This window comes from Dermacentor albipictus, chromosome 1 (genome assembly GCF_038994185.2).
Source record: "Dermacentor albipictus isolate Rhodes 1998 colony chromosome 1, USDA_Dalb.pri_finalv2, whole genome shotgun sequence".
Taxonomy (NCBI): domain Eukaryota; kingdom Metazoa; phylum Arthropoda; class Arachnida; order Ixodida; family Ixodidae; genus Dermacentor; species Dermacentor albipictus.
This window is the reverse complement of record NC_091821.1, coordinates 120666272-120690388: the sequence shown is the minus strand read 5'-3', so window position 1 is coordinate 120690388 and position 24117 is coordinate 120666272. Positions and strand designations below refer to the sequence as shown.

General features: G+C 44.8%; 1 protein-coding gene across 2 annotated transcripts in view; it reads right to left on the bottom strand.

The window, feature by feature from the left end:
- Positions 1 to 1171: 1171 nt before the first annotated feature.
- LOC135904849 (uncharacterized) overlaps positions 1172 to 24117 on the bottom strand; it is a 54661-nt gene continuing 31715 nt past the window's right edge. For both annotated transcript variants that reach the window (XR_010565235.1, XM_070525279.1), the window contains exons 2-4: positions 6993 to 7212; positions 5936 to 6265; positions 1172 to 1472 (exon numbers count right to left, since the gene is read on the bottom strand). Coding sequence is in view for 1 of the 2 variants with exons in the window: in XM_070525279.1 (XP_070381380.1) it covers positions 5960 to 6265; positions 6993 to 7212 (526 nt within the window). In the remaining variant the exon portion in view is untranslated. The remainder of the gene's footprint in view (positions 1473 to 5935; positions 6266 to 6992; positions 7213 to 24117) is intronic.

Below are 24117 nucleotides of genomic sequence, written 5' to 3'. Positions count from 1 at the left end.
ATGTGACGTGGCTGAAGTACTGTCTACCGATTTCTGATTCAGTTCCATCGCCAATTCCGGACACCGATGCGGCCATACTGCTTTGCGTCCTTCGTGAGAAGCCCTGCTTCTTTCTTTTTAGTAGCCCATGTCTCACTTTGTGCAGCCGGCTTCGCCTCACTGCTTTCGACCTTCGTGCTTATTGACGCCTGTATCGTGCACTGTAACTTGTACCGCAATGGCCTCCTCACTTCTTTATAGCTCGAACTTTGCCGATATCCTGTTGGTGCAGTTAGTTGGTGTCTCAGTTCCCAGAGCGAAAATCCGAGATTAGAAGCTAGCTCGAACGCCTTCTTTTACCCACTCTTTTATTAATGTGTTCTTTAGTTATACACTACTTTATCATTTCACGTCGACATCACTGAGATAATTAGTAAGGAAATAATGCAGCATTGGTGTAGCTACCACTGCAAAAGAACGATGAATGGAGGCCAGCAGAATTGGTACCACAGCAACAATCATGTGGTCTGATATTGTATGCAGACTTACATAAATGCTTTCACTTTGCGATTTAATTTCGTTTGAAGCTGCTAATAAAATGGGTTGTATGAGCCGTGTCATGCGGGTAACCGTGTGCCGTGGTAAGTGCTTTTATTATTGGGCGCTGGTTGAGTTGGCATCAGAAACAGAAAAAACTAAACAGAGTCTGTTGACATGGCGCAGCATATTTTTGCCTGTGAAGATAGGATATCTTTATAAGTGGTGAACCGGAGCGCACAAAGTCATCCATAGCACTTGTGCCATAACGTGTTTTTGCATTTGTTATCTCCCGCCAGTCTGGGAGATAACGTAGGGTCTGTAGGCTAGGAATCACTTTTCTATTTTTGCTGACCCTTGGAACAGAACGTCTTTGAGGCTGCTGTATACCCAGTAGCTATCATAAATATTACTACAATATTCTTCCGCCAAGCAGGGCAATAAAACTTAGAATAAATACATTTTGTCTAATCCCAACGCGAAAAAAGCTAAAAGAAGTTGGCTCGATGTTTATAAATCTCTGAAGCAGGACGCGCACCTTATCACTACCACTCTTGGTTCTTCGTGTCACGACCTTAGACAGACACGTTTTTCTTTTAATTTTTCATTCTTTCTTTATTTTACTTTGCTTTTTCTTGCGAGGCTTACGGCGACGCATTCTTTCGTAGGTCCACGAAACACGAGAATGGTTGTTATAACAAGATTTTCTTTTTTTTAATGCAGATACTATTTACAACAGTGTAAAATCATTCAAAACTGTGACGTACAATGAACATGAAACAGTGATTAAGTGAGAACTGGTGCTGGCGACGACTGAGTCCGTAGGGATTTGGTTTATGTGTTAGGATAAAAATACAAACAAACAAGTTAATGCAACCTCAGTCTTCTGGCCATGCGGTCCATACTCTCAAGAAGATTCACTCAGGGGGTGATACCGGCACGCTGACTTTCAAGATCTGAAACAGAAAGGCAAAGGAAAATAGGATACACAACAGGGGTCGCATGGGAATGTTCTTCAAAAGCGATAAAAAGCGAGAAACAGGTTATTCGCTTATGATAAGGCAGAGAAGTCGGCTTGAGGTACGTTTCCTCTAGCCCAGTGTTTCTCTAGCTGTAGTCGGCGAACACTGCGATGGTCTTTGCGAGAAACGAGGGGGACCGCAAGCATGGCTCGAGAGACTCGCCACTCACATGCATAGTCTATTCGAAAAGGGAGGAAGGCTTTTGGCGAGGCGATCGCAGCCATCTTTTTGCATGAAGCCACGTGGATTCAGATAAGAAAAGGTGCAAGACTAATGTCAAGCCTGAACTAAGGTAGGAACTGTCTTGATTAGAATGTGGCGTCAACCGCCTTCTTTCAACTTCGCAACGCCCGTTTTGACGTTGCAACTAGCGACTTACATTATAAGGGTGTCTGAAACGCGACTTCTGGGTGCTGAATTAGAACGCTTTTAGCCCTCAGAGATCCAACATCGTGTCTGTCTCATCTTGTCAACGACTTTATTTTAGGAGAGAAGGCAAAAAAAAAACCGTGCTAATACGGCTCCCTGAAGGATCTGTGAGTACATCAAGGGGTTTGTCTGGCTAAACGGTTGAGATTTACTGCTCTAGGGCTCTTCTCAACACTCTGTTAAGATGAAGACGAGACGAGAATAATGAGGCGTCGCCATGTGGACACACCATAGGTCGTAAAGAAGTGCAGGAACATAACTGATCAGCTTGACAGACGACCAATTACCAGCGCTAGTCAAGAACGCTGCTACTCAGGAATTTTAGCAGTGCACTGTTGGCTGTGAAAGTTTATTTGGAGTAGGGCGAAGAATGCAAATAAAATCACGTCCTCAGTCGCTGGCTGATTGTGTAACGGTGACGTAACACAAGCGGTTGGCTCACGCATGCGCACGCGAGCAGGCAAATAAGTTTGTTGTTCATAAGCTTATGTTGCACACAATTTGTCTAAGCCAATATTAGAGGCCTTAACGTACCGATCAGGAAACATGAATGTAGTATACGCCTTTATGGAAGCGCATACGCCTTGAGGAGAGGGTGTAAGAGATTTACGAAGTTATCTTAAGTGTGGGAACAATCGGGAGAAGGTTCACAGATGGCTGGGAATTAGCTGGATGTCGCCTACGCTAGGGACACTCGGGCGTTCTTGAACCGAAAAGAATATATGCACGCAGAAAATATTTCGGCAAGAAAGTAGTCGTCACTCTCGTTCATTCAAACGCATATGGGCTTGAAGATTTTAGCTTAACTTGAACTTAATAGAACCGCTTGATTATTCGTCCAATAATTCATTTTATACGCTGCAAAACGTATAGATGTGCAAGATTATTTCCAAAAAATAGGTTATTTAAGATGTGGAGCCACTGCATCTTATATTATCCAAAGCTGTTAACTACATCGGTCAGATGCTCACCACAATGCAACATGCCCACCTCTCAAATGTGTTCTAAAAGATGTGTTTGAAACTAAGATAATATAAAAGCAACGCCGCCTTCAGGTAGAACTTAATCACGTCTGTTGTCGATAGCAGAATGATACTTCGAGCATTGGGGTCCCTGTTACAAAAGAACCGATGCGGTCAATCGGCGAAGTTTGATAGTTCGACATATTGTGCTGCGGCAAATTCTGCTGCCTCTACCAAATAAACACCTTTGCGCCAGCGATGAATGTAGTGTGTGCGCTGAAATGAAGTGTGCCACTAAAATGTACCGAATACGCAGCAAATAATGGATAAGCAAAAGAGGTTAGCTTCACAGCGATTAACCTTGAGAAATTGAAAAATTCACTCTCACGTTAACTCTAAATATGAAATGCACGAATTTTAGGCATGCCTTTGGACGCAAAATAAAGAAAAGTTATGCAAAAAAGGGAAGGTTTAGCAATCGCCAATATTTGCTGAATTTATTATCACGCATATTTTAATAATGGCTTCACCATCTGCAGTCACAGAGCCTTTCGTAGTAGAGGAAAAAAAGCACTGATGCAGAAATATGTTTTTAAGCATTTCTTAGTGTTTGCCACGATTGAAGTAATATGTGGAAGCTAACATTTCGGCGCTGAGTGTAATAGTATTCCGGCAATAGCGGTCATGTCCACTATATATGACACTTGAATTTAATTCTGAGGTTTTCCGTGCTAAAACCACGCTTGAATTATGAGGCACGCCGTAGTGTGGGCCTCCGGATTAATCTTGACCACGAGGGGATCTTAAACGCGCCCCCAATGCACGGGACACGGGTGTTTTTGCATTTCGCTCCCATCGAAATGCGGCCGCCGCGGCCGGGATTTGATACCGCGACCTCGTGCTTAGCAGCGCAACACCATAGCCGCTAAGCCACCGCGGCGAGTGCATATGACACTGCCGTGCTCACTACCGAAGGGTCGGAACACTGTGAAATGTGCTATTATGCTTCCTGGCAAGCTTACTAGCATTAACTTTAAATATAAAAAAAATAAAATAGGTGACACTCCGGTTTTCAGTAGGATATAATATGCATTATACCGGGTGTTCAAAATTAAGCTTTTTGGTTTTCTTAAAGTTAGGCACTAGGAGGCACGCGAAGACCACCTATGCAAATAAGTTATGTGGCCAGGGGGACACAAAACGAGATGATAATTATCGCTGTCAGCAGCCCAATTAACTAATATTGAATAATTATTTTTTGTCGACTGCAGTAAGTGGGTGTGTTTGTATTGAAAAGCTAGAGGCAGTTGTGTTTCTACACAGCATCAGTTGGAAGAATTATTCTAGCCTATCTGTGCTCCCAGATATCCGACTCCAAACTTTAATTGTCGTTCGCATGATTATGCATGCAAGAGACTGAGGATAGGCTCAGAGCTCCTCCCTGATGTGACGTGGTTGTCACCCGCCGTGGTTGCTCAGTGGCTATGGTGTTGGGCTGCTGAGAACGAGGTCACGGGATCGAATCCCGGCCATGGCGGCCGTATTTCGATGGGGGCGAAATGCGAAAACACCCGTGTACTTAGATTTAGGTGCACGTTAAAGAACCCGAGGTGTTCGAAATTTCCGGAGTCCTCCACTGCGGCATGCCTCATAATCAGAAAGTGGTTTTGGCACGTAAAACCCCATAATTTCATCTTTTTGTGACGTGGCTGTTGCGTGCCGCTTTTAGTCTGACAATGGGGCGGAGGAGTTGGCAAAGATGATAACTGTTCCCCTTCTCTCTGGCTGGCAAGATCAAGACATGGCAGCGCGGTGTGCCGTGTAGTTGTTGCTCCTAATTTCAATAAAAATTACGGTACTTGGAAATCAGCAGTCACTTTATTTGCGTAGCCCAGGCAAGGACCATGCCCGCTCGTCTAGTCACCATTACGTACGGGCACTGCTCTCAGGCTTCTCCGCTAGCGCCATTATCTCGGCATGGTAGCTGCCGCCATCGTTAAAGGCTGCGTGGTCGCATGTTACGACAGCGCTTCGGGATTCTTCAATGTTTTATTTCGCCAGCCGAGAGGGGAAGGGGGACAGCTATGATCTTTGCCAATACCCCCGCCCCGTTGTCAGACTAAACGCTGCATGTAACAACCGCGTCACATCAGGGAGGAGCTTTGTGCCTATCCTAACTCTCTTGCATGCGTAATCATGTGAGCGACAATTAAAATTTGGAGTCCGATATCTCGAAGCACGGAAACGCTAAAAGAATTCTTCCATCTGACACTTTCTAGAAACACGACTGCCTCTAACTTTTCAATACGAACATACTCACTTACTGCAGTCAGCCAATAGTCAATAGTTCAGTTTTAGTTAATTGCGCTGCTGACAGCGATAATTGTCCTCTCACTTTGTGTTGCCCTGGCCACCTAACTTATTTACACAGGTAGGCTTCGCGTGCCTCCCAGTGCCTAATTTTAAGAAAGCCATAAAGCTTAATTTTGAACACCCGGTATAAAAGATTAGTAAATGAATAAGAAAATAAAAATGTGTGATAAGGTGACCTTTTGTTTCAGGTTCCTGCAGCTTTGAAACATTTGCCTGAGCTTTTCCCTTTTGTCTTCCTTGCAGAAAAAAGTACGGGGAACAAAGTAATAGTGTCGTTACGTTTTGATTCACGCACCCTTCGATGGAATATATCAAATAGGCTCAAGTCCCCAAGCGCAGGCATTATTTACGGTAAGCATTAAGCAGGGGAGCCCCAGGCTGGTGTAGGCAGCGCTACCTTGTTAAAGAGCATATAAAGGCTACATAGGCATGTCCCCGCTAGCATTTGTTCCTTCTGTTGTTTGCTGCGTAATCTTCATCTAGCTTTTACGCGCGAGGTTGCACTCACGGGAAAAAAAGTTAAGGAAGAGCTGTACTGTCAGCTGGAGGAAGTTCGAATTAAGAAACGCTTGCACTGTTGGTCGAATATTTTACCTGGGGTTGAAGTGAATAAGCCGTTAAAGCATTACTTACCGCGAGATGGGTCATACAAAGATGCTAGCGGTGGTGCTTGCCAACGATGGCGAGCCCAGGGTGAATCTTCTTAACGTATTGTTCCGTGCTGACAAAGTACGTGGGACCCTTAACAGCCTCGAGGCCGTGGAAGCCGTGGCCGTATCCACCAGGTCCTTTCACGAAAAACAGGCCGCTGGATCCGAAGCCGTGGCCTCCATGACCTCCATGCCCGTAACCATGGCCGTAACCATGGCCACCTCCGTGGCCACCTCCGTAGCCACCACCGAAGTGGTAGAAACCGCCCGCCACAACGGTGGCGACTAGGCAAGAGAACGCCAAGGCAAGCACCTGGGCCAAGACAAGTGGGTTCTATATTTTTACTTTGCCGAGAAAGAACAAACTCCGGTATTTCCCAACTTTGCGACATGATGCCAGAGCAAGCTGGCCAGCAGAAGAGACAGTATGCGCGAGAAGCACGATGATGTCGCTTCCACAAAGTCTTACGCTATACCAACGCTAACTACGGTTGTGTAGTCAAATTGGTTTGGCAAACGCATTAAAATGTTGTATAATGGCCCACTATAACAACATGAACCTAAAATAATTTCTGGCATCGTTTCTCTAAACCAACATACATAAAACAGTCGCAAGAGAGAGCTGCATACTAGGGGTATTTTTAAGGCTATAGTGTTATTTCCAACTTAAAGTTTTCTAGCAGTGTCAGAGACTGCTGTTTCACCTCGCAGAATCATGTTTTGTGTCGCGGGAGTAAACATCTTTAACATTATTCGGAATGCACTTTTGCTTTGTCTTCCAGCGCCGATGGCAATGCTTCACGGAGTAAAAATCACAGCTAGCAAGGAAGAAGCACTTTAGTGGTCAGGCAGGAAGGCTAAGGGCTTCTTCCGTCCGCTAGGCATGACCTTTTCCGTCAAGTCACTGTTCTCGATAAATATTGCGCTGTCTAACCCACACAATGTCAAAGAACAATTAATTGATGAATAATAGGTCCAGCGCCCTCAGGGAGAGAAGAAAAAGAAAAACTACGCAAATGTTCAAGGTCACGAGGACGTACCAGAACTTTCATGGCTCGTCCCTGAGAAACCACGGAGAATCTCCAGCAGCCGACTGACGCCGATCCCTCTTTTATATACGCCTCTCTCTTTCCTCCTCGTTTGCAAAGAGAGCCTGAGCATGGATGGGCTGTGAGGCTTGTCTTGTTTTTGGTCGGCTCTTTGATTCGCGGACATCTTTCCCTGTTGTCCCGGCCTTCCTGGCCTGAATCGCAGCTTCGTCTGTGGCGGAAAAAAAGAAAAGAAAAAGGAAAGGCGGCTTTGCCTTGACCGGCAGCGGGCTTTGGCCGTGAACAGCACATGCAGCGCGGAGAGCGGACGTTGAAAGAGAAAGTGCGAAAGACAAGAAGACCTTCATTAAACGGAATGTACGGGGAAGAAGGCGCCGGACTCGGCCTCCTAGAGCACTATTTTTAAGCCGGCACGCCTGTCTCCGGTTATCGCGACCAGACACGGAGGAGGGGAAAGCAAAGCGGAGAACCGCCGGGCATTGCCCTACATCCCGTTTCAAGCTGCATGCGATGGGCGTCGCTTGCTATTGAGGCCCGCTGATTCGTTTTGCCGTGGTAAGTTTACGTCCCGGGAAAGCCGCGCGAGCCACAAACACATTGGCGCTGTGCTTGTTCGGCGCCGCCGTTTCCTTGGCAGAAATGGCTCTTGCGCTGTGTATTTTTGGGGCAGAGGAAGAGTGTGCGCGATTGTTCAGTGCACCGCGCATGCTAATGCAGGCCCCGCCGCTGGCAGCGTGGTACACGACTGCGTGGGAATTGCACCGTGGCTTCCCTGGCCGCGAGCACAGGAACGTGTATCGGACACGGCGCGGATGCTCGGCGGATGCACGGCGGGGCGCCTGCTTTGTTTCGGTCGCAGGGCGCGTGCGAGAATGGAGGGCCCAGGAAGAGGTGGCCGATTAGAGTGGCGCCGTGCGTGGGGCCCTCGCTCCCTCAGCCGTAAATATGCGGCACGAGCACCGGCTCAAATGGGCCGTTAATGAGATGAGGGATGTTACACACCATCGTGAGGTTGATCCCCAGGAACGTGTTCCAATTTGTGCTTTGAAAACTGTGTAAGTAACTCACCGAACAGCGAATGCATAGAAAGCGGTCTGTTTCTCTCTGTTCGTGGAGAAAGTGGTGAAGGCTTCTTTCTCCAGCATAACTGGCCGTGCCCCTCCGTAACTAACTTTCTCCACAATGAATGATTGCGTAAATTAATGGTATTAAGGATCACACGTGATTCAACTATATAAAGATGAGACCTTCCGTAAAGCGCGTGTAGTTTTTTGTTCTAGGAGTTTCTTTAGTGGTTGTGTTATTTATCCAATCTTTCAGTTAGACCGTATGGAGCAGACGCTTCGTAAATTACTACGTGAGGGAGGCCCACTTTGGGGAACTGATTCTCACAGCCACATTGATTAGTTGGTAAGCGACCAGGATTGATGGAGCATCAGGAGACACACATATGAATAATTATGGTGGATTTATTATTTATTTTTTGGTAGTGTGCAATTTAAATGGGCTGTCCGAGAAGGATTACAAAGACACTGAGATTTGGAGCAATATTTAGTGTCTTCTAATTTGAACTAGAAATTTGGGCCGAAGCTATCCTCACTGCTTAAGCTTTGCAAAAACCAATACAGACACATAGGACCGATGAGAAAGAAAAATTCCCTGATACATGGTTTCGGCAACACTCGGACGCATCAGCGATGGCTATGGATACTCGGCTCACATACTACAGACTCTAGATCTCAATCGGCTCCAGTCACACGCGTTACACACGAGGTTCAGCGTGTCGTTTGATCATTGCGCATGAAATCTGTGTTCTGGCTGAAAATGCAGGCGATGCTGGATGGTTTCGAAGTCGTGAGAACGTCATTTGGGGGGCTGTGAACGTATCTAGACAATACAAGATGGTTGAAAGGGTGTGAGTGAAAATCGGCTTGAGCTACAATGTTTGCAGCCTGAGAGAGAGAGAGAGAGAGAGAGAGAGAGAGAGAGAGGTTGAAAGGAAAGGCAGGGATGTTAACCTGATGGGAGTTTCCGGTTTGCTACCCTGCACTGGGGTGGCGGATAAAGGAGTATGAAAGAAGGCAAGGAAATCGATAAAAAAAAGAGCAAGAACAGGCAACAGGAAATGCTTTCCAATTAAAGATGTTCACACAGGCCGGTCAATATCAAGAAGCACAGAAGCGCTTGCACGGCTTCGTGATGCGACGTTAAGTCTCGTCGATGTTGTAAAATTCTTTCTTCCAACAAAGGCTTGTCGTCCAACTGGTTGAGAAAGACGGAAAGCCAGTGTCTATGCCCACTGTACTGCGAGCACTGGCACAGAACTTGACTAATTGTTTCCTCGTCGCCCCATTCGCAACATGCTGTGGTTTCGGCCATCCGATGCGGAACGCGCAGGCACTAGTAAATGCGACGCCCAGCCTAGAAGCAAGTCAGAGCGTAATTACATCATGACTGAACAGGAGTGTCTTGCCGTAATCATTGCAGTTCCGAGCTTTCTTTCACATTTGTATGGCCGACATTTTACAATTGTCACGGGCCACCGCTCTGTTGGCTTGAGAATTTGCGTGATCCATCCCTTAGACATTAAGAGTATGATTTCACTGTATAGTGCGAGACCGGTCGGCGCCATGCTGACGCTGACTGCCTTTCATGGATGCCACTTAGTGTGACGAAGTGCGAGCCTGACAACGTTGACCCCAACTTCGCTTCCCTGGCGCCTGTTGGAGCAATGTAATGACGCGTTTGTACACACAACGGCAAAGTGAAGTAGCGGTGGAACAGAAGGAAGGCGAGGACGTTGCTTTAGCGCAGAGCGTTCTAGATACACACGCATCACACGCCTTGGAATATTTCATATATATATATATATATATATATATATATATATATATATATATATATATATATATATATATATATATATATATATATATGTATGTATGTATAAACAAATGAAGTTTAACTACACGTCGGAATTGGTGTGGCGATGGCGGGCGAAGAAGGGTGACTTTCATGCAGAAGGGCAGTTTTCACAATGCCTTGGACTTCATGATATTAATACCATCCCACATTTATTAAATGCCATAAATAGTGGATGTGAAATGAAGATATGCAATGAGTGTACGTCCTGTTCATTTCTGCACAACGGTTGATTTCATTTTGTTTGTAGTTTACATTTTTTTCTGGTGTTTAAGTTTGATGATTGGGATAGCCGGGGTTCGGGGCCATACTTTTCCAGGGCGAAAGCATTTAACGAGCAACACCTCAGCATTGGACATAATCAGTCGCAGTTAAAAATTCAAAGCCCCCAAAAGTTCTAGAAGGCTTGTGAGAAAGCTTCAAGACTCTAATGCACTGCCTGTGACCTAAGTTCTCGGGGCCACCCTCCTGACAGGTAAAACGGGCATAAAGGTATGCGGCAGCGCTACGTTAGCCGCTGGTGTTCTATTTATGCGAGCATAAACTTCTCGAGGCGCTGCGTCTACAGAACTCCTAGACAGTGCAGCGACAGAAATAGCGGAACAACACGGAAATATGCCCATGTTTGATGAGACTCCCTTGGATTGAGTGCTTTTGCTCGCGACTGAATATAGTGCAGATAGCGAATATAGTACGTATTATCAAATCACAACGAAACGCCAACAGAACGAAAATAATGTCTGCTCCACTTCATCGTGGAAAATTTCGACGTCGAATGGCTGCGCAACAAGCCTCCACACATGGTCTGATCCCAAATTTAGTGTTCGTGAATGAATCACGCCAGTATGGCACATAAGGTGAGTATGGAAACGGAAATCCGCGTTGTACCTTGTTTTTTTCCCGATCCATTTTCACATGGCACAGTTTACATACTATATATAGCGTGTATAGAATGCTATTTGCACATGGCGCTGTCATTAGTTTTTCTGTTATCTATCCATGATTCCTTATATTTTCTTACATCTCGTTTGTTTCCCGTCTTTTCAAATGCTCCTGAATACTGCGTACACGCTCTATCTGAACATCGGTGCTTCGGAGTAGCAAGTTTCTTGTAGTGTCTACCACTCCATTTTTAATAAACAGTTACCTTGATTAGAGTACAAGGAAATCAATATCCAGCATCCACGAAAGTGGATCTATACGCAGGTGTTAACCTACCCACTCATTATTATTTTTTTTACGAACGTTCTTGTACTTTGCTAACCGTGGCTGCTTCTGCTGTCTCGCCGAACAGTCCATGTGCAAGGCAACGCTCATATAACAAATTGGCTGATACATAGCCATCAGCCCCATACGTATAGTTGTGCCGGTGGCCGGTTCTGTTTTCGAAGAAATTACGCAATGGAACATCGAGCAATCCCTAAATATTGTCACTGCAACAAATATGCAGCTTGGAAAGCATAAGTCCCTTATTAAAAAAAAAAAAAGGTGCTGTATATGCCTTCCTCCCTGTGGTCTGGCGCGTCTGCTCAGTGGCTTTCTCGTCCAGTAAAGCAGGTAGATCCGACAGTGTATGAAGCAAAGTGGGCCAATCCAGGAGATGTATTCAAAAGTGGGGCGTTTACGGAGATGGTGCAATCAAGACTGGAGCAGTTTCAAAGGGATACGTTAAAAAATTCCTCAGAGACACTTAAGACTGCTTACGTGTGGGAATGTTAAATCATTATAGTCGCGTTGGTGAAATGTTTTTATGCGCTTTGTTTGTCCTCGCAAGCTCTCGCTTACGTTCTAACTGCGCTTCGGTAAGGCCAAATGAAAACGCGCCAAGCGTCTCAACGCGCTCGATCGCTTGCCCACGAGGAGTTCATAACTCGAAGTACCACTCAGCGGCATTCAATGAGACCTGGATGCTTTTGATTTTATGCACTCATTTTATACACTTATACCGTAGCGCCACCTCCTTCGCATTGGCTGCGCCGTAACATGCCCACGACGCACGCACTAGGCATACACTGGTTCATCCAGAGCCGTGAAGCCGCCGTGGCGTCGGGGATGAGCGCTCCTAGCTATCGCACCCAAGAGGCTCGGGTTCAATTCCTACCACGACCGGAATTTGCCTAATATTCATTTCAAAGGCATTAGTTTACTTTGTTGACAGGAACCCCCCTGAGAAATTTGACGTCACTCCGAACACTCTTTGACGTGTTTTTTCTCTTTGCATCGTCGGCCATTTTTGGTACCATCTTACGGGCACGCCGTCTACGACGGATTTTCATTCAATGGAGCCTATAATGCTTTCACATTAAAACTGGGAGACTAGTCGAACGTACACAGCGCTATGCGTGGTTGCGCGTAGGTCACGTGGTTTGAGAGGTTGGGGGTTCCACGTCTCGCCGTTCTGCTGGGCACAGTACGTAATCGCTATGCTACAAAGCTCGGTGAAGAACCACGAACAGTCGTGTGCGCGTTTCCGCGAAGGCAAAGGACAAATAACCTCTACAATGGAAGACGAACGGGAACAGTGCGTTGCACGTACTTGGACTTAACATTACATTAATAATGTGCCATTTGCATGGCATAGAAAGGAAAATTTTCACGCTAACATTGCTTAACTTTGATTCCATCAAGCGCGCTGAATGTTCCGTAGCATAAACGCGGCCTAGCACCTTACGCAAATAATAATGTGGTTAGCTTTTCTTTTGCCAACGTCACAGCGATTGTTGCCTGTAAACTAATTGTCCACCTTGACAACTACTGCCATCATAAAACATGAGAAAACACTAGTTAAAAGCAGTTCAATGAATACGTTACTAATATTATAGTCGAATACCTGAGGCCCAATTTACAAAGATTTTTGTTCGTGTTAGCCGTATATCATTCGCCGGCCGCATCCTTTAATGATGCGTCCAATGTGACAATTGGCTGTGAGCTGTTCTTCCGAATAGTTCTAACATACAGACGTCTTCGTGAATATGCAACCAGGGGCCCTATAACGTAAAACTGTTTCAACATGTTTTTGTTCCTATTCCCTGAGGTCAAATTTCCGTAACCTCCAACGCAATGCAGCGGGCGATGACTCGAAGCTTTATTTGAAGAGCCCAATCAAACGCTCTACTCGTTAGGAGGCAGTAAATTTTCTTTGCTTTCAAAACAAATAGCATAGCCTACCTTGGCAGGTTCTCCTTATCTAATTGGCTGGCAATAGGCGAGGAACAAACAGAACTGGAGAGGGTTTTGGTGGGGCCGAGCTAGTGCAGTGAAACTAGATAACCGGATGGGGAGGGTGGAGGGGATGTCTGCAATTGGCCAGCTTCCCTTTACTTCGCTTGCGGCGGATGGTCGATAATTGCGGCTGCGTGCAACTGCAGGATGAAAATGCCGCTAAAAAGGATCCTCGGAGAAGAAACGTTTTCAGAGCGATGGTGCATACGTGTCGGAAGGGCTCCACAACGTTATACTGCCCAGTAAAAATTAATATTATACGCGATAAATCCATTCTCCCTGGCAGCTCCGAGTAGCGAGTGCCAGAGTGACCGGCTGGCAGAGATCTTCTCTTCCTTTCGGAACGCGGCAGTCTTCAGCTATTTCTAAAAAAAAGCTCAGTTTTGTTTGGCATATTAATGCATCTTTAATGCGTAGACGTCACTTTGACGTGGTGAGGTTTTGCGGTGTTGTCACGTCACGTGACAGAAAGGCGCAGTGGGTGCAACCCGAAAACCTTTGGACCAGTCGGGGAAGGCTAATGTTGAGAAAAGCACAGAATCAGCAAGAAATGCTTTTCTTTTGTTTGGTCTAATCATGCATAATCACTGTGCACAGGTCATATTAGATGAGTATCTTTCGCAATTTTCCTGACATCGCGTGACAGGCAGGCTAGGGGGGGGGGGGGCTTGAAAAATGTTTCACCAATCGTGGAGGGCTGATGCATAAATGGAATAAAAGCAGTATAGAATATCTTTACGTTATAGCGCCCCAAGGCCCATGTTCACAAAAAAAGTTCTTACGCTGGAAGGAAGAAGAATACGATCTTAGCTGGAAAGGGTATGTGCTTCTGAGTGTATTTGCATATTATTTTGTGCGCATCAATGACCATCTCTGACCAAAATAACGTATCACCACTCATGAAATCAAGCACCTTCTATAAAGGTAACGCGGCTATGCGGAAGTGTGGTCTTTGGAAATACGCGTTGCATAGGGTAGGAAATTATTAAAAGTTACTGAAGTAACTTGAAGTATTTTTTGAGAAACTTTATTAAATCCGCCTGAGCATGGTTATAAAAATACACACACAAAGCGGAAAGTTAAACGAGTATGGTAGGCGATGAGGAAAAAGTGCTACATTGCGAATGTATCAAAACCAAAAACAGCCATCTCAAACTTCACGATGAAACAAAGCAAGCAAAAGAACATTACTTGAAAGTAACGCTACCGTCATTGAATACTCGAAACCCGCAGAGGTTCTGGAAGCGTTTCCACCCTAGGAAAACAGGCAGTCCTGAACTAACATTAGAACAGAAAAGGGCGAAGTCTAATATATACACAATTTTTTTCCACTCTGTCTTCACAAAAGATAGCGGAAAAATCCCGCAGATTATATCCCCCGATATACCAGAATCAACTCAATAGAGGTAAGTGACAAAGGAATATTTAGTCTTTTGCTCGAACTAGACTGAAATAAATCTTCGGGATCACACGACATGTCCAATCTTATTCTTAAAGGATATGCAGCATGGTGCAGCAAATACCCTGGTTTGGTTTTCCGCAAAGCTCCCCGTATCAAAACTTTCAGGTGATTGGAACAAAGCTAAAATAACACCGATCCCCAGAGCAGGAAATAGCGATGATCCTTCAAACTTCAGACCAATATTGTTAACCAGCACGTCATGCAAAATATTGGTACATATAATCTTAACATACTTAATCGTTTTCTTGGTGACTAACGGCATTTTGTCATCTAACCAGCACGGGTTCCGTATCAGGTTAACGACTATATCGCAACTAACAGAGGTTCATGATTTAGCAGTGTCCATTAACAACTGCGCGCCAACAGATATAACACCATTAGACTTTTCTAAAGCCTTTCATTCTGCATGCCACAACACATTTATTGCAAAGCTCCGAAATATTATTGTATATGAAATATTACCAAGTTGGATTGAAGTCTTTTTTAACTGACTGTTCCTAATGGGTTCTGTTTGGGCAAATACCATTAAAAACCCTGCCTGTCACGTCCGGAGTACCACAATACTCTGTTTTGGGCCTTTGTTATTTCTTATTTTTATTAACGATATCACAGACAATATCCCTTGCAACACTAGGCTGTTCGCCGACGACTGAAGTATTTACAAAAAAAAAATTAAACGTTATTCAGATCACCTTACACTGGTTCCTTAAACCATCTCTCGAATTGGTGCGACACTTGGCAAATGTCGATTAACCCCTTAAACGGTGTGTATGACGATAAAACGAATAAAATAAGCTATCAAATATAATTGAAGTATTCAAGGCACTAGGCTTCAAAAAGTGAATGAACAAAAATATTTAGGGGTCACGAATACTTCAAACATCATGGGATGCGCACATTTCTAATGCTACTTCAGTTGATCAGCGCAAGCTGTTTTATCTTCTCAGATTCCTCCGGCTGGCCCCTCGATCTACCAAGCTTCTAGCCTATAATACCAATGTTAGACCGGTATTAGAATACGCTAACACAGTATGGTTTCCTTATACAGTCACTAACATAAAAAAACTAGAGGATGTACAGAGGAAGGCCGCAAGACAATTCTGCAACAAATATAAGCGCACTGATTTTCCCACAAGTATGTTAACCAGCTCTGGCCTCCAAACACTGGCGATTAGAACAAAACAAGCGCGCCGCAGAGATGCAGAGATTGAAACAACCCTGGTTGTTCGCCTGGTGACTACGGCTCAAATTGAGGCGTGTGTTTTTGCGCTTTAAGTACGCTGGAATTAGACAGTGCGTGGCATCTTATAGATCGCTGCGTCTAATATCTCGGAGGATATGCCATTCGCTATTAATCTTCTGCACGCTTCGTTTGATGGCGCTCGTAAACCGCAAGTCATAGCGCATGTTGATCATATATCCATATTTTCGAGTTTAATTTTAATTAATAAAAAGGCGATTTCGTACTTCTTGATCTATTTTTAATGGGCCCATTGAAACTAATTTGGGGCAATAGGAGTAAGGTTCTACTAATTCCCCTCCCCCTCCTCTCCCTTCTTTTTTTTTCTTTGTGGGTATTGCGTAGTGTGGTTGAGGAGCAGTAGGTGTAAAGTTGTGTGGATCATATTCGAAATGTGTGCCACAATTAACCCGAACCGCCCATTTAGGTCGAAATCGTCGATAATCTAGCATGACTGGACATGTTTCAACGTTCTGGTTCTTTCTTAAACCTAAACGGACATATTGTATATTTTGTTATGTATTGTGTACCTGTAAACATTGGCATATGAAAAAAAAACAATTGTTGTCGAATAGACGCAGAATGCCCTATCTAAGCCATGGGCTTCGTAATTCAAATTCAAATAATACTTCATGCGTTGCCGAGATTTTTGAGCTTGACTTGCGCCAAAGTGGTAGACGGATTCCGACCTCATAACTGCTGAACACAGCAAAACCTTCTTTTTCGGCTACGGAGCAACACGCCGAGTAGAAGGGTACACATGCTAAAACGCGAGTGATCCTAAAGTTATGGGGGACTTGATATGCTAATCACGAGGTTGTTTTACATAGCGACACAAAGATTTGTATGCACTATCACGAATGTGGCATACTGAAAGAATGTGTTCACTGCAGAAGCCTTATCTGCGTTGAGTGGCACTCGTACTTCCACAGCGCGGGTAGAGCTTTCCTGCCTTCTTACAACGAATGGCACAGAAACTCTTACAAATGTACTGATTGATGGTGCGAATTTCATGCACGTGTCTGACCGTGTATGCGGCAACATATCGGCTGCAGTTGCGCAGATTAGCGCTTTTCCCCATCTCCCTTGTTCACTCCTTCGCTCAGGGTGGGGTTTGGCGCTTGGGACTCGATATGTATGCTGCAGTGAATCGCAGAGCGTATCACGCAGCCACCGATTTCCGATTGTACGCGGCGCTCACGACGCTTGCTTCCCCGAGAGAAAGTTTCCGGAGGGCGCGTTCAGTCTTGTGTAAAGTAACCACAAAAAGCGAAATTGGCCCGCCGGAGCCACACACGGAAAGAAAGAGAGTACTGCTTCCCACGAATAGAACGACTGCTTATTTTTGGGACTTCACGAGAGGAAATACTCAAACACAAAGAGTTCGTGGCATATACTGATTCAGGTAAGCTACTTCAAATAAGAGATGCCATTCCTTCCAGCTTTCGACAAGGAGGCTGTACCGTCTTTCCCTTTGTATGTGCTATGTGTGTAACGATGTATGAACTGGAAAGCAGCGCCTACAGCAGTGCTGCTGTCCAGGGAGAGGGCACAATTCATGCGGCACCGATCTGTAAAGATCCGTGGCACATTCCATAGATGGTGTCGTAACCCTATCGGCGAGCTCAGCGAATCGTGTCTTTCTTTTCGCCCCCGCTTTTCACTTGTGCACATCCACGTGATCGCAATAGTAGAATTAGAAGAGCAATGGATTTTGCATTCATGAATATGGCGGGATGCATTTTATGTCCTAGAAAGATGTCCTGAAAGGGAGTAGTTGCAAGCGCAGACCAGTACGGCACAAGTATAATCGGAGAAACAGGCTCGAGACGTTGCTGTGGAGCAGCAATTCAGAGACATATGGCAAGCTGTTTCAGGCTGTGGAGAAACGGGAGGGGGCCGACAGGAAAGTAGAAGAGCTTGAGGTCTTAGCTCTCTGTATTATTTCATAAGGTAGTGGGAGAAATTAGGGAAGGTAGACCAAAATGGGCATATACAACTGGGTTAGGGTCATCGCTACGTCCGGCTTTTAACGAATCCTCCTCTTTCCAACCCCTATTTCTCCCACCCCAGTGCAGGGTTGCAAGTCAGAAACTCGCGCCAGGTTAAACTATCTGCCTTTCCTCTCACTCTTTCTTCGGAAAGCCTCCGGAAAGAAGAACTAGGAATTCTACTAATACTACTACGAATATGAATACAAGGATTAGCAGCCCGCCTCATTTTCTCAACTTATATTCATGTGGACCAGAGTTAGCAAGTTAATTATGAAAGCTAAGCTATAACCACTCGCCCATCGTAGAGTTCTACGTAGGTTGAAATTTATCTATGAGCTCTATCATAACCACTAGAAAATAAATCGCTCTTCTTACCTATACATCCTTACGAGACATTTACTACGAACGAGTCGCAGTAAAATGGTCACACAAACCACAAGTCACATTAATTCTTACAATACTTATTTTTTTAATACCGCAATATCCTATTGAAACAAACTACTCGAGGTAGCTTTCTCCTCTACTTCTGTTGAACCTTTCATTAATGTTATTTGAGGCATCGACTTTGGTATGTAACATGCTTATAATGCATCACCCTATACGACTATAAGCTATCTGCGTTTATATTTTGTAAATAATAAAAACTTACGTTTGTGATGTTGCCATCCTGTACGTTTAACATCCCATTCAACGCATTCTATGTTTACTTGTTCTTCACCCCTACTCGGGCCTCCCCAAGATGTATAAATAAAAATAAATTTAAAGTAATAAGTCATAGCGCACGCTGATCACTCTAAGGAAATGTACAGAAGAATAAAAATGGGATGGGTGCATAAGGCAACCATTACTAAGCCATGACCGGCTACTTACCACTATCCCTGAAAAAAAAAAGTGTTTAGTAATTGCATTCTACCACTACTAATGCATGGAACAGAAACTGTAGATTGCCAAAGTAGCTTGAGAAGTTAAAACCTGTGCGACGAGCGATCGAACCGAAAATGTTAGGCGTAACTTCAGTACGGTAAGGCAGTGGTGTGGATCAGAGAGGAAACGTGGGAAGCTAATATTCTAGTTGATAATAAGAGGAAGAATTGGACTTGACCAGGACATGTAATACATAGGGCCGATAACCGGTTGCCCATTATAGTTACATAATGGTTACCAAGGGTACGGAAACGCATTCCAGGACGCCTGAGAACTGTATGCTCTAATCACAAGCATATGAAGCCAACGGATAATGAAGCCAAGTAAAACTCAGGGGAAATTGTTTTTTTATTGAAGTTGAGAAATGATAAGGTAAATGGAAGGGGAGATGTGGGCTTGGCTTCACCGTCGGCGACTTGCTTATCAACCATTTTCATTTCCCGTTACATTACTATTTCTACATTCCAATGAAAACACCAAGGGCTCTATAACGTAGAACTATTCCTATATGTTTTTATTCCAATCCCCTGATGTCCAATTTGCGTAATCGCCGACGCAAGCATCGGGCGGTGACACGCAGGGTTGTCTGAACAGACCAATCAAACGCTCTCTTCATTCATAGGTCACTTTTGTTTGCTTGAAAAATGAATAACATTGCCTACACTGAGCAGCTTGTCCTAATTGGCTGACGAGAGGCGAGGAGCACGCTCAAGTGGAGAGTGATTCAATGGGGCCGCGCCACTGCACTGAAAATCGATAACCGGATGAAGAGGATGGGGCCTGCGCCTGCGAGTCGTCTGCTTTCCCTTACTTAGCTTGCGGTGTTTGGTCGAAAATCGCGGGGGCATGCAACGGAAGCCTAATAATGACGCTAAAATGGATCCTCAGTAAAGAAGAATTCGCACAACGAGGTCGTAAACGTGCCGAAAGTGCTCGAAAACGTTACACGGCCACACGAAAAGTTTTATTATACGCAAATAAAACCATGCTCTCCGGCAGGTTCGAGTAGGCAGTGCCTGAGCGATCTGCGGCAGCAATCTCTTATTCCTTTTAAAACGGAGCAGCCAGCGGCTATTCAGAAGAAAATTCAGTTTTTTTCGGCATATTAATGCATCTTTAACGCGTACACGTCACTTTGACGCGTGAGTTTTTGCGGTTTTGTGACGTCGCGTGACAGGTAGGTGAAGTGGGTGAAGCCCGAAAACTTTTGGCCAATAGCCGATGGCTAATGGCAAAAAGGCGTCGAATCAAAAATTTAATTATTTATTTATGTATTTATTTGACAATACTGTCAGCTGCTTTTGGCCAGCCAAAGCAGCAGTGGTACATGGGAAATAATAAGGCATACTGTACAAGCAAAGAAAGTGTCGAAATAAAATTCGAACACAGCAAGCTCACACACAGTGCAACACAGATCATACTTGTACGCTACTGCGCAGAACAATATCTCTGAAACTAAAGACGCGAGTTGAATAAAAATTCGGTACGAAAGGACTTGTGTGCTTCGCTCACAACTGAGAAATAGCAGATAAGAAACATTCGACAGTATGCTTGTTCGTTACCTTTTGTGGAAGCCTGTTGCATTCTCTTATCGTTCTAGAAAAGAATTAAAATTGATAAGCGATAGCTCTAGCCTGGGGTACAATCAGGGTAAGTTCGTGCTTTGCACGGGTACTTCTACACGCGTTAAAGTGTAAGTATTTGTCAAAATTCATTTTAGTTTGGCCGTTGACTAAAGCATCTTCAGATGGTGTAGCTTACGGCGTTCCTCCAGTGTTGGAAGGCCAGACCTTGAACAAAGATCAGATAGTGATACTTGTCTGTCGTAGACATTAAAAACAAACCTGAGTGCTCCTTTTTGCACTTCTTCCAGATATCTGTATCATTCTTAGTGTGCGGGTCCCAAACGACATCACCATATTCCAGTGGAGGACGCACCAGTGAAGTTTAACCAACTAGTTATGTCTTGGTTCAGGACAACATTCATTTGGGCTAGATGGTGCATACTTGAATTAGGAAGGAACAGCGCCAATTAAGACGATCAGGAGAGGGAGAATTGGCGCTTGTCTTGTGTCGTTCTCCCTTCCGTTATCAATCTTACTTGGCGCTGTTCCTTCCTAATTCTAGTTCTGTCTTGCTCGTACAGAGCTTCAGACGTTGCCGAAGTAACCATAGTCTTTTTGAGGCTGACGATACCGTGTTTTTGATGTGCGCACTCCATCTTAAATCGCGAGATATTTCAATCCCCAGATATTTAAACGTATCGACAAGAGTAATGCCAACGTCGTTAATTTTGTATGCATGTGATAGTGAACTTTTCTCTTTTGTTACGGTCATTTGGGAGCACTTAGGGATATTTAGGCTCATTTTCCAGGTCTGGCACCAGTTTGAAATTGATGTTAGAGAATTGCTTAAGAGTAATTGGTCATCTTTAGTTTGAATGGCATGATAAACAACGCAGTCATCCGCGAAAAATCAGCATCGTACAGCAGTGTCAAAACAATTTTTCTTTTATGCGGTCAAATCAGTGTGTAAACGTCATATCAGATGGGGAGCTATCGCGGTTTTCATGACGTCGCGGGACAGACAGGTGAGTGGGGGTGGTCCAAAAAAGTGTTTGACCAATCGCGGAGGGCTGATTGCAGAATTGGAATAGAAAAGCTTGGAATATATTTATGTTATAGCGCCCCAATTTGCCCTATGCTTCCTCGGCCTCATTATCTGTTGGCTTCGTATGGATGTGACTAGCGAAAATCGAGCCACTTGACCGCGCCCCTTCTTTCTAGGTAGTGTGATTACATTACGAAATTGGCAGGCAAGGGATGGTGTGAGCTGCCGTAATACCAGGGTAACTGAGATTGCTAAGATATGCATTTGTTCTTCTCTGGGCCTAGAAATAGGCTGGTGGTAAGGAGTTCAATGTGCCACACGTGTAGCGTTTGCAAAGACTAAGTAGATATAATCTGTACTTAGTGGCGCTCATAACTTCAAGAACTGGCTTTTCTTAAATTATGGGGTTTTACGTGCCAAAACCACTTTCTCATTATGAGGCACGCCGTAGTGGAGGACTCCGGAAATTTCGACCACCTGGGGTTCTTTACCATGCATCTAAATCTAAGCACATGGGTGTTTTCGCATTTCGCCCCCATCGAAATGCGGCCGCCATGGCCGGGATTCGATCCCGCGACCTCCGTGCTCAGCAGCCCAACACCATAGCCACTGAGCAGCAACGGCGGGTAAGAACTGGCTTCAAGAAGTCAGTAAATACCTGCTGTAGCGCACGCTTTGAACTGCATGATGCTCTCGAACTTTCGGAGAGCGATGAGTCTTTACACGCAACTACGTCATTTTTTTTTACTTTTTTCGCGTTACCAGAGCCCACTTGCGCAGATACTTAATCAAGTCCTGCGTAATTTGCTCCGCTCGGGTATGCGTTTCGTAAACGAGTGCTTTATTTATTTATTTTTTATCTTTCTTGAATTTGCGTTCTTGTATTTTGGTATTAACTTTCCCACTTACTTTTTTGTAGCCTAATTTTTTAAGTTTTATTTCACCTTTTACCTTTTTCATCTGGCCTAGCATGCCAGCCGTTTGACTAGGCTGACATCTCCAAATTTCATCCTAGTCTTTCTCTTTCTCGAGCTCGTGATCTTATCGGATATAAGGCTGTAAGATTTATGGGATATACGGGTCTTTAAAATAGGACAACCCAGTTGAAACTACTATGCTTCAGTCTGTCTGGTACGTTTTTCTCGCTGGTCCACGTGACTCCATGACTCGAGACTGTACAACTCGGCGGTAATTTTTGGGACGTAGAACATGACACCTGAGCGACCATGCGGGATGAAAAGCCCATGGCATGAATCTTGCGGTAAGAGCCGCCGCCGGCACCATTGCTCCAACGAAAATGCAGCGACCGCACCCACTAGTCATGCAGGGTGCGCCACTGCCATACTCTTCAGCGAAAAGTTTACTTCAGCTATTGTATTCAGGGTGCGTGCGCCTCTGATGAACTCCTTGTGACTTATGTAGTGACCCCCTTCAGTCTTAGTACCGGGGTGAAAGGGGCCACCATGTCAGACCCGCCGCTCGGCCTCTTTCCGCCGCGTATACGAGCGCAGGGGACCCGCACAGCCTTCAGGGAATAAGGGCTGACAACAATCATTGTCCGTGTTGAAGGTCTTAGTTACGGACCACAGCTGCATATCCCCTTGTCACTTTCTGTAAACTGACTGGCCGCCCACTTGCAAGTATCGCCTAGACAACTGCATAGAATCGAATTGCTGCAGGCCAGACGACTTCCTGGTGTTTGAGCGTGACCTGGAAGTTAAGCTAGAACATTCACCTCAACGACTTCATGGACGCAGAACCCACAACGATTTATGCCTACTTTGTTAGCAGAATTTATTATCACTGAAGTTATTTTCTGCTAGGATGCATAAATATCCGCTGAGATGTTTGCGTTTTATTCCAGGATAGAGCTTGTGTCTCAGGCTGTTCTGTAATCCTAGTATTGCTGCGACAACAACAACAACAACAACAACAACAACAACAACAACAACAACAACAACAACAACAACAACAACTCATACGGACAAACAAAAAAATTATTCAGATGTAACGCACATCTAGGAATTGATGTGAAACGAAGCTATCGCGAAGCGGTTCATAAAATGCTATTTGCAAATAAATGCCATGCGAACAATTGCATTTATTTCCATTTTATGAAAGGTTTAAGTTCAGGCAATGTTTATTTACCGCACATGTCACTAAACGCAATTACAGTTTTCACAAGATATGCTGATCTCTTGAGTTGGACACTTCCATTAATTGTTTCTTTATTAGGTCCTTCGTTACTTGGCATAGCTTACCTACTGGTTGCCTTGGTGCCTTAGCTCCCACTTCAATTGCTGTTTCTCAAGCCAGCCTAGTTACGGTTTCATTCATTGCCTCTACGTCATCTTCATCTTTCTGTTCAAAGGCTGCATATTTGTTTTCAAGCACCAGCCTTAATTGGCCTGCTTTTACCCTTACTGCGTCTAGGTTTGCCTGTTTCTTCTTGACTAATTTTAACGCGATAGCGTTAAGGAGCTCGTGTCGCAGAAAAGCCGGTGTCGTCGGCGTCGGGTGTCGGCGTCGGCGGCGTTGACCGTGAGCGATAAATCACGGCAGGCGCTTCATAAATAAAAAGCAACTTCCAAGATTGGCCCGGTGGGAATCGAACCCAGGTCTCCGGAGTGTGAGACGGAGACGCTACCACTCAGCCACGAGTTCGATGCTTCCAAGCGGTGCAAACGCGCCTCTAGTGAATGCGGTGTTGCCTTCGAAACGAGCCGTGGAAAGTTATACTGC